Source organism: Sphaeramia orbicularis, chromosome 12 (genome assembly GCF_902148855.1).
Source record: "Sphaeramia orbicularis chromosome 12, fSphaOr1.1, whole genome shotgun sequence".
Taxonomy (NCBI): Eukaryota; Metazoa; Chordata; class Actinopteri; order Kurtiformes; family Apogonidae; genus Sphaeramia; species Sphaeramia orbicularis.
Window position 1 is genome coordinate 45,263,320 of NC_043968.1, and position 10,965 is coordinate 45,274,284.

A 10,965-nucleotide genomic window follows, 5' to 3' on the forward strand; every position below is an offset into this window, starting at 1 on the left:
AAACTTTGGTGTGCACCAGTGGTTCTCAACCGGGGGAGGGGCCATACACACACATTGACAATGTGTACATACGCATTGAAAACATGCCTACACACACACACACACACACACACAAAATATGTTAAAAATACTCTTGTTAGGCTCCAAAACATACCTTGCTGTATGAAAACAAACAGATGATGATCTATTTAATAATTCTTCGTTGATTCCTTACTACATATTTTGTTTCTGTTGGACATTAAAGGACACTTGGTCTGCAGTTAGTGTTCAAATGTGAATAACTGTGTTGTTTTTCTCCTGTATTAACAGCTGTGGTGTTGTGATGTTTTGCAGATGTTGGGGACTCTCACTGCTGTGCCCATCAAGGTGCCTCAAGTCAGCTCTCTGCACCGGCTGGCAGGACAAGCAGCCACTGTGCTACCTCAGGTAACATCTACAATACAGACCAGCTGTACAATGTTCAGTGCACAGCACAAAACACATTAATATGAATACAAATATGTCAGTTAAAAATTACGACTTGTGTGTTTAATAAGAAAAGCACCAAACCCTTTCTGTGTTTGTAGCAGATAATCATCACCATATACTAGACACACGAGTCTTGAAAGTGCGGATGAACCATCCTCTAAGTTTTCACAAGTCAAAAAGTTAAATGTATGTTTACAATTTGAAAATGGATGGAAACTCATCCGGAAAAAAACATTAATCACTAGAAGTGCCAAAACAAAATAAAGATCATTTTATTTTACGTTAAAGCAGTAAAACCTACAGCTTTTTGGCTGCAGTGTGAGGAGATGGCCACAAGGGGGCAGCACAAACACAGACCTGGTCAGATTCTTCTTGTACCAGAAAATTCATTGAATGATTGATAGTGTAACATTCTAAAAATAAAAAAAAAACTAATGTGAACAGATTTCTGTAACAAAAGTAGACATCTTGATTTGGTTAACTTGAGTCCAGTTTTCAGCTGTTATTTATTAACCTTTATTTAAATAGTCTCCATTAACAGTCCATATGTAGGTGTTCGCAGTCAGTTATTTGGACACTGATAACAATCATGTCCACTGAAAGTTTAAGTCCCACTGATTCGATGCATTTTATTTGATAGTCTTCATTCTATCAGGGAAGACATTAACAACAGGTTAGTTACAACATAACCCCGTTTAGTGCCACTAAACACTTGTGTCATTTAGAACTGATATTGAGTGTTGGCACTGGTATTAATTAGACTGAAGACGGCCAGTCATAGTCATGAGTATTACAGCCTTAGGTGATGACGATGACCTCTTTCTGTCCTCCATCCTGCAGGTCAGGCCAAAGACCCAGATCCCCGACAGCCTTCCCCACAGTCCCTGCCAGGAGCTTCAGCCGCTCAGCCTGCAGAAGGCCACTGCTGTGGTCAGCCCCAAGAGCCAGGGCCCCACCTTGCCCACCGCCAACAGCACCTTCAGCCCTGACCACCAGCCCAGCAGCCAGGGAGACGCTTCGCCGTCCCCACTGCCATCCCACAGCTTGACCGGGGGGCCAGACTCTGGTAGCCCGGCCCAGCACGCCTCTGCAGGTCCCGGTGTGGCGTACGCCATCATTGCCGCCTCACCTGCTGCCAGCAACGGGGTGTCAGCTGTCAGCGAGGCCGTCAAGGTGCAGCCACTGATCTTCAGCGCTGAAAACAAGGCTGGTGCCCCCCCCCCCCCCCCCCCCCCCAATGCTCCTCCCCCAACTCTGACCATTCAGATACCAACAGACAGGAACAGACAATAGTCAATAATCAGTTCTGATCAGTGGATTCTGCTGTTGTGAAAACTGATCTGCAACTAGTTTGACCAAAATGCTGATATTTTCCACATTTCAGTTTCTCAAATTTGACAAATTGAGACAAATTTTCATCTTGAAAAAACAAGAGTCAAACATCAAAGCTCAGGTTCAAACAGACTTTAGTGTTAAAAGGGCAAATCTACTGATAAACGTTTAACAAAGATTTAATGTGACATTCACTATAGACAGACAATTCCTATGAATTTAAATCACTTGTATATGTCCAGTCCTACCATGTAGGTCTGTAAAATATGTAGCACAGTCCAAGTCATTTTACATACTTTGAGACTAAGCTGTCCATTGAAATAAGTTTTAAGATTGTATTTATTTCTCCTGAATGTTTTATGACTCATAGTAAATTGTAGTGTTTGAAATGATGTCTTAATAACTGGAGACAGTGGCAGTGTTTGTTGATTTACAGTCAAACTGTACATTTTATGTTTGTAACGTGTAGATAATAAAGACCATCAACACTAGGTAGAGAACAGTGATAAAACAGAAAAGACACAGGGCAATGAAAATACCTAAATGGCATTAATTCAAATGTTTATATACATAGAACTGTTTTTGATATTGCTTTATGTAAAAACAAAGTTTTAGGAGAACCATGATTTGTAATACTGTTTCCATGTTACCAGGTGATAATAATCCAGCCACAGGTCCCCAGCAGCTCTGAGGGTTCCCCGGGGATCCAGGCTGACCTCCCGTCCCAGGCTGAGGCCTCACCTGCCCACATATCTCCCTCCCAGAAGAAGGATGAAGACCCAGAGGTGAGAAAAGACTGTTTTTCACATTTAAATGAGAAAACTAGACGCTGTAAGACCCCACTGGGCTGTATTCAGTCTCCAGATCCAGGTTCTGGGTTTCTGATGGATCTGATCCAGAACTGAAGGGGTTTGTTCCGTTCCATCCAGTTTCATATAAACTGATACAGTAGTTTTTTTTTCCCATTCTTTGTTTATTTGGAAAAGCATGTCATACAAAACTTCCCTTTCAGGTACAATTCAATATCCACACATCAAATTTGAACGAAGGTGCAAATCCAAGATTTTTAGTCGAATATAGAACAAATATAAAAAGAAAGAAAGAAAAGTGGGCGGCAGGAGAGGGCTTACTCTGCTACTTCATCAACAAGATAAAACACACTAAAGTGTGTATGTTTACATTAACCTAAGCAGAAATGTGTATCATATAAATGTTTTCACATAACCAATGTATTCAATTCACATCAATTACAAGTTTTACATAGTTTGTCCATTTTGACCAAATAGTGAAAAAAGATTCCCTTTGACCCTTAAAACAAAAAGTCAGTTTCTCCAGAATGTAAATGTCCTGTACGATATCAATCCATTCTTCAGTTGTGGGTGCTTCAGGCCTTAACCATTTTCTAATGATAGTCTTTTTACTTGCTGCCAAAAGCATTAACAACAGTTTTTTATCTTTCAGAGTCCAGTTATCACATGAAATATCTCCTAAGTACAGGGCTTCACATTTGCAAGGAATTTTTTCAATAAAAATGTTATTTAAATGATCACATAGCTGCTCCCAGAATAGTTTGATCACTGGACAACTCCAGAAAATATGATAGTGATTGGTATTATTAGTGATAAAGTAGTTTTTCTGTTGATACACAGACAAAAACATGTGATTGAAAATAGACCATCCCCTCGTGAGGTAATAGTCAAACAGTCCCATCGTTTCCTCTGCTGTGACCAATAACACAAACGTTGATGTGTGAAGATGTGTTTCTAAGTGTCCAAACATTGGAGGTGAAGCCTGAATGCTGCAGGCCCTTCAGTCTGACGCCTCCTCTGTCCTCCACAGAAAATTGCATTCATGATTGCCCTCGGCCTCGTCACCACAGACCATCTGGAAGGTGAGTTCACGTCCACTAACACAGAAGATTCAAAAGGAAAACACTTTTTAATGTTTCACATGACTTCAGGTCATTTCACTAAAACATTTAGATTTTATTTTTTTGCGGAATTAACTCTTTTATAAAGGTGAAAAAAAAAAGTAGTGATGAGAGAAAGAATTAACTCTGGAAAAGCTTCATTTGACTTTATTTTGGATTCATTTAAAACTGACTCATGCAAATGACAATGACAATGTAATGTTTAGTACTTATGTAAACATATTGGTATTTTACTGGGAAAAATGATTCATACAATTTATATCCTCTTGAGACCCAGCAATGCATGTTTATCCTCTGCAGGGGGCAAGAGTTTCAGAGCTTTAATTTAAAAAAAAAAACTGCAAAGGATATTCCATTAAAAAAATTAGCTGGGAAAAAATGGTTGTATCCTGTTTCCAACCAAGACAATTATTTTAATGTAAAAAAGTCAAAACTTTAACTTTCCTGATTCTCAGGAAGCTGCAGATATATGTAAGGGGTCAGTGCCCCTTGTGCCCCGATCACTACTGGTACCACTGTTGCCTTCACACTCCACATTTTGTCGAGCTTCTCATGTTCTTTCTTTCTGATGTTGCTATCACTTGGGATTGCTACATCTACCACTACCACTGTCTTCTGACGTTTATCCACCACCACTATGTCAGGCTGATTGGCCATCACCATCTTGTCGGTCTGGATCTGGAAGTCCCACACGATCTTAGCCTGTTCATTCTCTGTCACCTTGGGGGGTGTCTCCCATCTTGACCCTGGGACCTCCAGTCCATACTCTGTACAGATGTTCCTGTACACTATGCCCACTACCTGGTTATGCTGTTCCATGTATGCCTTGCCTGCCAGTATCTTACACCCTGCTGTGATGTGCTGGACTGTCTCAGGGGCTTCTCTACACAGCCTACACCTGGGGTCTTGTCTGGTGAGGTAGACCCCAGCCTCTATTGCTCTGGTGTTCAGGGCCTGTTCTTGTGCAGCTATGAGTAGTGCCTCTGTGCTGTCTTTCAGTCCAGCCTTTTCCAGCCACTGGTATGTTTTCTCGATATCAGCCACTTCCTCAATTTGCCGGTGGCACATGCCATGCAAGGGCTTGTCCTTCCATGATAGCCCCTCAGGCTCCTTGTCATTGAACTGATGTTCATGTTCACTGACCTCTTTGACTCTGTAACACAATCCATGATATGAGACTAAACAAGTAAGCAAAGTAAACTTCAGCCAATTTAGAAATGATAACCGCAGTCTAAATAATCAAGAAAGGAAAAGAAAAAGCCTTCCAGTTGTTCATTTATATTTCATAACCCGCAACAGTATTTTGATTCAACATCCTGAAGCTGCTCTTCATCTGCAGAACTGATCAATAACAACACAAATGACTCTTAAACACTCAACAGGTTTTGATGTCTACTGTTTCATATTTTCCAATGACAATTGAAAGGTACTCATTAGCTTATCTGAATCATGTGGATGTTTAGAAGACTTTTTTTTCCCCTGTGCAGAAATCCAGACGAAGAGACAGGAGAGGAAGAGACGAAGCACAGCAAACCCAGCGTACAGCGGCATGTTCGAACCTGAGGTCAGAAAATTGAACACGTAATCAATTAGATGAATGTTAGATGTGGTCAAACAGGGTGAATACGGGACATGACAGCAGGAACCAGACTGTTTACTTGTAATTGATAATCTCATCTCAGATCAAAGCCCACTGTATGTATTAGATGGTTTGAAGACTTCTCCTCTGATGTGAGTTTCACACTCCTTTGTCTTTGTTTGACTCCAGCGTAAACGTCTGGCGTCACATTACCTGAACAGCTCGCTCTTCCTGACAGCACGAGGTAAAACACACAAACATCAGCACACAATTGAGATAGGCATGATGGGTAAACCTCAAACTTGTTTTTTTTTCTACTTGCTCACAGTTCGTGCAATTAGTGTCAGACTTTTAGAAATCAAAGATGTGTTAATTTTTTACATTTTAATGCGGTTAGTATTGTCAGAATCCATATAAATAAATCCACCTTTAGCCTCTAAACAGCCTGTTATCAGATACAAAGAACAGGGAATAAATACAAATTAACCAGTGACGCCTGACCCTCCACTTTTTTTTAAGAACAAGTCTGATGATACACCTATTTCATCACACTGTTTAAAATACTATTAGTTTTAGGGCCTTGAACATCTCAGTATTAAAGCACAAAACAGTCTGTTTTTTTGTCTTATTTAGTTTAGAACTGTGCATACATTAACCCAGACATTGAAACATTGCACCATAAGGTTCTACAAGCTCCCAACCTGCATGTGTTTGACCAAACGTGCTGCATGGCTTCCCATTTAACCCATCTGTCTGTCACTAACCTCTGCTCTGCTTCCATCCACACGCTAGACTCTGAGGACTTCTGCTGGAAGGTAGGTCACATGACTGCTGAGGTCCAGCATCTGTTGTTATAACAGGAAGCATTCAGATGTAAAGCTTTTCAGAAGACTTTAAACACAACTTAATACCTGTCGCACCTTAATGCCGCTGAATTCACTTTTAAAAAAAAAAAAAAAAAAATTAAATTCAGTATTTTTAAGGTGTAACTTTTTTTTCTAATGAATGATTTTTTTTTTATTTATTAGGGACAGTGCATATTAATGAACATCTACAACAATTGCTGCTGTAAATATGCCAGATTGTAGCAACAATGCTAAACTGAGCAACAGATACCCTGATCCCTAAATAAATGATCCTAAAAATATAATTTGGAGTCCAAATAGCATCAAAACCACCTGAATATTAGCAGTAATTCCACTAAAATGAAGACAATATTTGCAGCAGTGCTTTATTTGTAACCATGACTGACTTTCTTGCTGTCATAGTTATGAACGGTTCCCACAAAAAGAAAAGGATGAATCTATGAAACAGTAAAGCTGTCATTTCATAGCTTTACTGTTGCTGCTGTCCATAAATTCAGTCTAGTTTTGTCTGTTTTTTTCAGTCTTTGTGTAATGTTGTGTTTAAGTGAACACGGTTCCTTGAGTCTGAACCTGTATGAATACGTTGGAGTGTAAATACTGATCTGAGCTGTGTGTGATGTCCTGACAGGAGGACTTGGAGCATGACGACCACTGTGCCATCTGTAAGGAGGACGGCGAGCTGCAGCCCTGCCATAACTGCCCTCGAGCCTTCCACCCCAACTGCCTCCACCCGCCACTCAAAACCCCCCCTAGAGGACCCTGGTACTGCCCCAAGTGCCAGAAGAAGGTACAAGTGACTGACACTGAACCAGCTTCTCATTAGTTTAGATTCGAACTTTCAACAAAAATGACCATTTGAAGATCCAACACGATGATGAATCTGCATCAAAATGTTTTTCAGTTTAGAAAAATTAAGCAAACTGCAACCAAACATTAAAAAAATTTCACCTTGTTTTCTCTGTTGCTGGAGGATTTTGGCTGTGTGTGATGGCATTTATGATATTACTGCTCAATAAACTCAATATTTTGATAATAGGCCGAAGAAATCTTAAACAAACCCACAGACTAATGAAGTGTTACGACCCCAGCTCACTAGGGTCAAGGCGAAAAACATAAAACCCCATGGACTGAGGTTAACGCAAATGTTAAAGTGGATTTAACAACAAAAATAAATCAAACAGTTCAGTAATTACAAAAGACTAACAGAAGCAGGTGAATAATGAAGAACAAAAGACTCAAATCAACACATAAATACAATAAAAGGGCGTCTTAGAGTTGAAAACCACCTTTCTGATCTACAGTAACCAAAAACAATTACACAAAAGAACTGTTCTAAATGACCTACATTCAATAATTCTAATCAATCAAAAGTACAACAAAGAGCAGCACCTCTACTCTAATGTGACTCACAAAGGAGGCTACACAAAATAACATGTTCTATGGTTCTGTAAAGAAGTGGCAAAGTTTCTGTGTAAAAATTAGCCTCGTTGCTTGTCAGCTTTCAGAAGCTGGACAAAGTCGTCCCGTTCTTCAGTGGTTATTTCTTCAGCAGCAAAACAACAGGTTACATACGGTAAACGTCACAAAACCTGAGTTGTGTAGATTTCCGGCAGGTCCTTATGTTTCACCACCATCAAAGACATATATGCTAGGTTTATTCTCCTACATAAGGCTGTGACCAACAATACTGGTTTAGATCTGGAGTTAGTCCCTGGGCGTCTTCAGCCTCTGGGGAATAGAAGGTTGAATTTTTCTACATGGGACAATCAAGTCTATTTGACTTTATGTGAGGAGCTGATGGACTCATATAACACTATAAAGTGGAATAAATAAAGGACAGGATATGCATGATCCCTGTGAAAAGCAGACACTTATTAGTTACATTGGTCACTTTTAGTACATATTTATAAAAAGTTCAGATACAGATCAACTTTATCTCCAGGAGGAAATTCAATGTCCATCAGCTCAAGAAAAACAAAATTAAAACATACAATCAGTGAATTATTTGCAGAGTATTCCATTCAGATAATCAAGGATTATCACATTGAAATCCCATTTAAACTTTTTTCTGCCGTATATGTAGATGATGAGGTGAGTTTTATGGTGTGATTTTGTGTAAATGTATACAGTTGATTTGAAGCTTCAAGTTCTGCAAATAAACTGGAAGCATTTGTTCAACATTTAGTAAAAACAGAAAGAGAACAGATCTAATGGAAGATTTTACTCACATGCCCACATTAGAGTTCACTGGCCTCAGCTTCTGGGTTTTCATTCTAGCTGTAAAAGACAAAGATTAAGATCAGATTCCACAGGAGCTGAATCAAACTCTTATCTATTCTACAGGTTCTGAACAAGGAGAACTTGTCGTGGCCACAGAACTTTGTTCAGTCCTACGTCACACACAAGACAGGTGAGAACCATCTCTGCTCTGTCCGAGGCCAAAGGTGAATCAGTGTTCATACATTTACTGATATGGTGTGTGTGTGTGTGTGTGTGTGTGTGAGCAGTGCGACAGGAGGAGAAACGACGGCTGCTGAGGAGAAACAATGAGCTGAAGAAAGAATGTGCTCATCTGGAAGAAGAAGACAAGAACCTCAACAAGACACTCAAAGTAACCAACACATACATCTGTTTTACTTGTTCTTCAGAATTTTGATTTGAACTGAAATTTGATCAACTATAAACTTAACTTTTTGAAATTAAATTCTACAAGATCTACTGTGTTGCAGAGGGAATAGTTTCTACACGTGGAACATTGGGTCAGTGTTAGAAGACAAACTTGGACATGCTGACATTTAAAGCTAAACGTTAAAACTGGAGTTAAAAGAAAACGACATTCTCTTTTAGAGAATATGGCACTGAATCTTAAGTCTTTATCTTTATTAGGGTTTAGAATTGACCATTGTTTTTCTCTGGGTTCAACACATAACATTTAACATTTTTCAGAGCATTGTGAATGTAAATCTAAACTGTACTTTACGTGCCATCTCACTGGTGCAAGACTGCAAATACTCGTAAAGTGAATACACAATAATTTAACAGTAACTATTGAGAGTTTTTACTTCATGTTCTAATAGCGGAACAATGTGTGTGCATCTTTGCCAAAAGTCATCTGAGATTTCTTCCTTCTGATTCAACTTCTTCATTTTTGACTGATGGAGTGTGGTTACTTAAACCTGGAAACATAGCAGAATTTCACATTTTTGCTGCAAAACACTAAATGTAAATACAGATAACCTCATGTCATTTCATGCGGTTTTGACAGAATCTGATCAGTGGTTGCTAACAACAGCTATCAGTCACATATTTAACCATCTACCTGTTTGATAACCCCTGAATAGACTAAATCAGGGTGTCGGAAGGTACATTTTCGAGGTTGAGGTCTTTTATCCCCTTAGAACACTTGAATTACAATATGCTAAAGATAATTATGGATTTTTTTGCCTAATGACACTAAAAAACAAAGTACTAAAGCTTTAAAGATCATGATTACATCCAAAAATGACTATATATATATATAAGGGATGGAGGACAACAAGAGGAAAACAAACAGTTACCTTTCCAGTAATTGGGATTTAGATGTATTAAACTTCATAAATTCTTCAAACCATTAAGGCCTAAAATCCAGCTTACAGTAGTCAAGGTTCCCACAAGGTCTTAAAAAGTCTTGAATTTACAAATCTGCATTTAATACCTGAAAAAGTCTTTAAAAGGTATTACATTTGATATGGTAGGTCTTAAGTTATGTTGCCATGAACGTGTTTCCTGTATTGTGTTTAAATGTGTCTGTTAAATGTCCAAGCTGCAAAGAAAGTAATGGTAGTCGACTCAGTTCCACCCGTTTCAACCTGACAATATATATTGAAATTATTAACCAGTTATTGATAACTTTGCAGCCCCCAGTGAACACATGTGCAGTTACATGTGCTGTTAGTCACCTGAGAAAGCTGAATTTGGGAACTTTAAGGGACGGCTCGCAAGTGAAAAGTAACCATGAGGAAGTGCAAATGTAATAATGTCTGGTTGGAGAAAAGATCATTCTTGAGTTTGTTGACATGAGTGGAGGGGAACAGCTGTGAAATGGGCATTAAATATATAAATTTATTAATTTATAAATAGTCTTAAAAAGGTCTTTAAAAAGTCTTCAATTTAACTTGTAGAAACCTGTAGGAACCCTGAGTAGTACAGGTAAAGCCAGTCATCATCACGTACCTGATCCTTGTAACTATGGGCTGTCTAGTCTGTGAGTCTGTCCAGCTGTATCTACAGATGTTTTGGTCTAAGCATCACCCCTTGGATTTCAACTACGAACTAAGACTAATTCTCACTTAAGAATTAAATCAGGGTAAGAATACACATTGTTAGACTTCAAGAAATATTCCAAATAGAGAAGAACTAACGATAAATATCTGCGGAAGTTCATTAAGACATCACTCCTTACCTCCATCAGTTGTGACAGATGTTGGTTAAAAATATTACAGGTGCAGCTCAAAAAATTTGAATATCATGAAAAAGTTGATTATTTTTTGTCACTCATTTCAGAAAGTGAAACCCATATATTATATGACTCAGACATAGAGTAAAATATTTCAAGCCTTATTTCTGGAAATTTTGATGATTATGGCTTATAGATAATGAAAACCCAAAATTCTGTGTCTCAGAAAATTAGAATATTACATAAGATCAATAAAAAAAGGATATTTGACAGAAATGTCAGGCTTCCGAAAAGTATGTTCATTTCTATGTACTCAAGACTTGGTTGGGCCTCCTTTTACATAAATTACTGCATC

The 10,965-nt window shown here is 38.6% G+C and overlaps 1 protein-coding gene and 1 long non-coding RNA gene across 6 annotated transcripts in view; one reads left to right on the forward strand and one right to left on the reverse strand.

The window, feature by feature from the left end:
• phf21b (PHD finger protein 21B) overlaps positions 1-10,965 on the forward strand; it is a 114,308-nt gene that overhangs the window by 97,950 nt on the left and 5,393 nt on the right. For 4 of the 5 annotated variants that reach the window (XM_030148842.1, XM_030148845.1, XM_030148846.1 and 1 more), the window contains 10 exons: positions 334-426; positions 1,309-1,674; positions 2,454-2,585; positions 3,640-3,691; positions 5,218-5,294; positions 5,499-5,553; positions 6,102-6,124; positions 6,804-6,962; positions 8,519-8,585; positions 8,683-8,786. In XM_030148842.1, the coding sequence (XP_030004702.1) occupies positions 334-426; positions 1,309-1,674; positions 2,454-2,585; positions 3,640-3,691; positions 5,218-5,294; positions 5,499-5,553; positions 6,102-6,124; positions 6,804-6,962; positions 8,519-8,585; positions 8,683-8,786 (1,128 nt within the window). The remainder of the gene's footprint in view (positions 1-333; positions 427-1,308; positions 1,675-2,453; positions 2,586-3,639; positions 3,692-5,217; positions 5,295-5,498; positions 5,554-6,101; positions 6,125-6,803; positions 6,963-8,518; positions 8,586-8,682; positions 8,787-10,965) is intronic. The other variant, XM_030148843.1, reaches the window with a different exon arrangement.
• Positions 5,216-8,539, reverse strand: LOC115429435 (uncharacterized). Its single transcript, XR_003936783.1, has 3 exons — positions 8,404-8,539; positions 5,494-6,154; positions 5,216-5,289 (listed from the first exon to the last, which is right to left on the reverse strand). It is a non-coding gene; the product is annotated as an uncharacterized LOC115429435 (long non-coding RNA).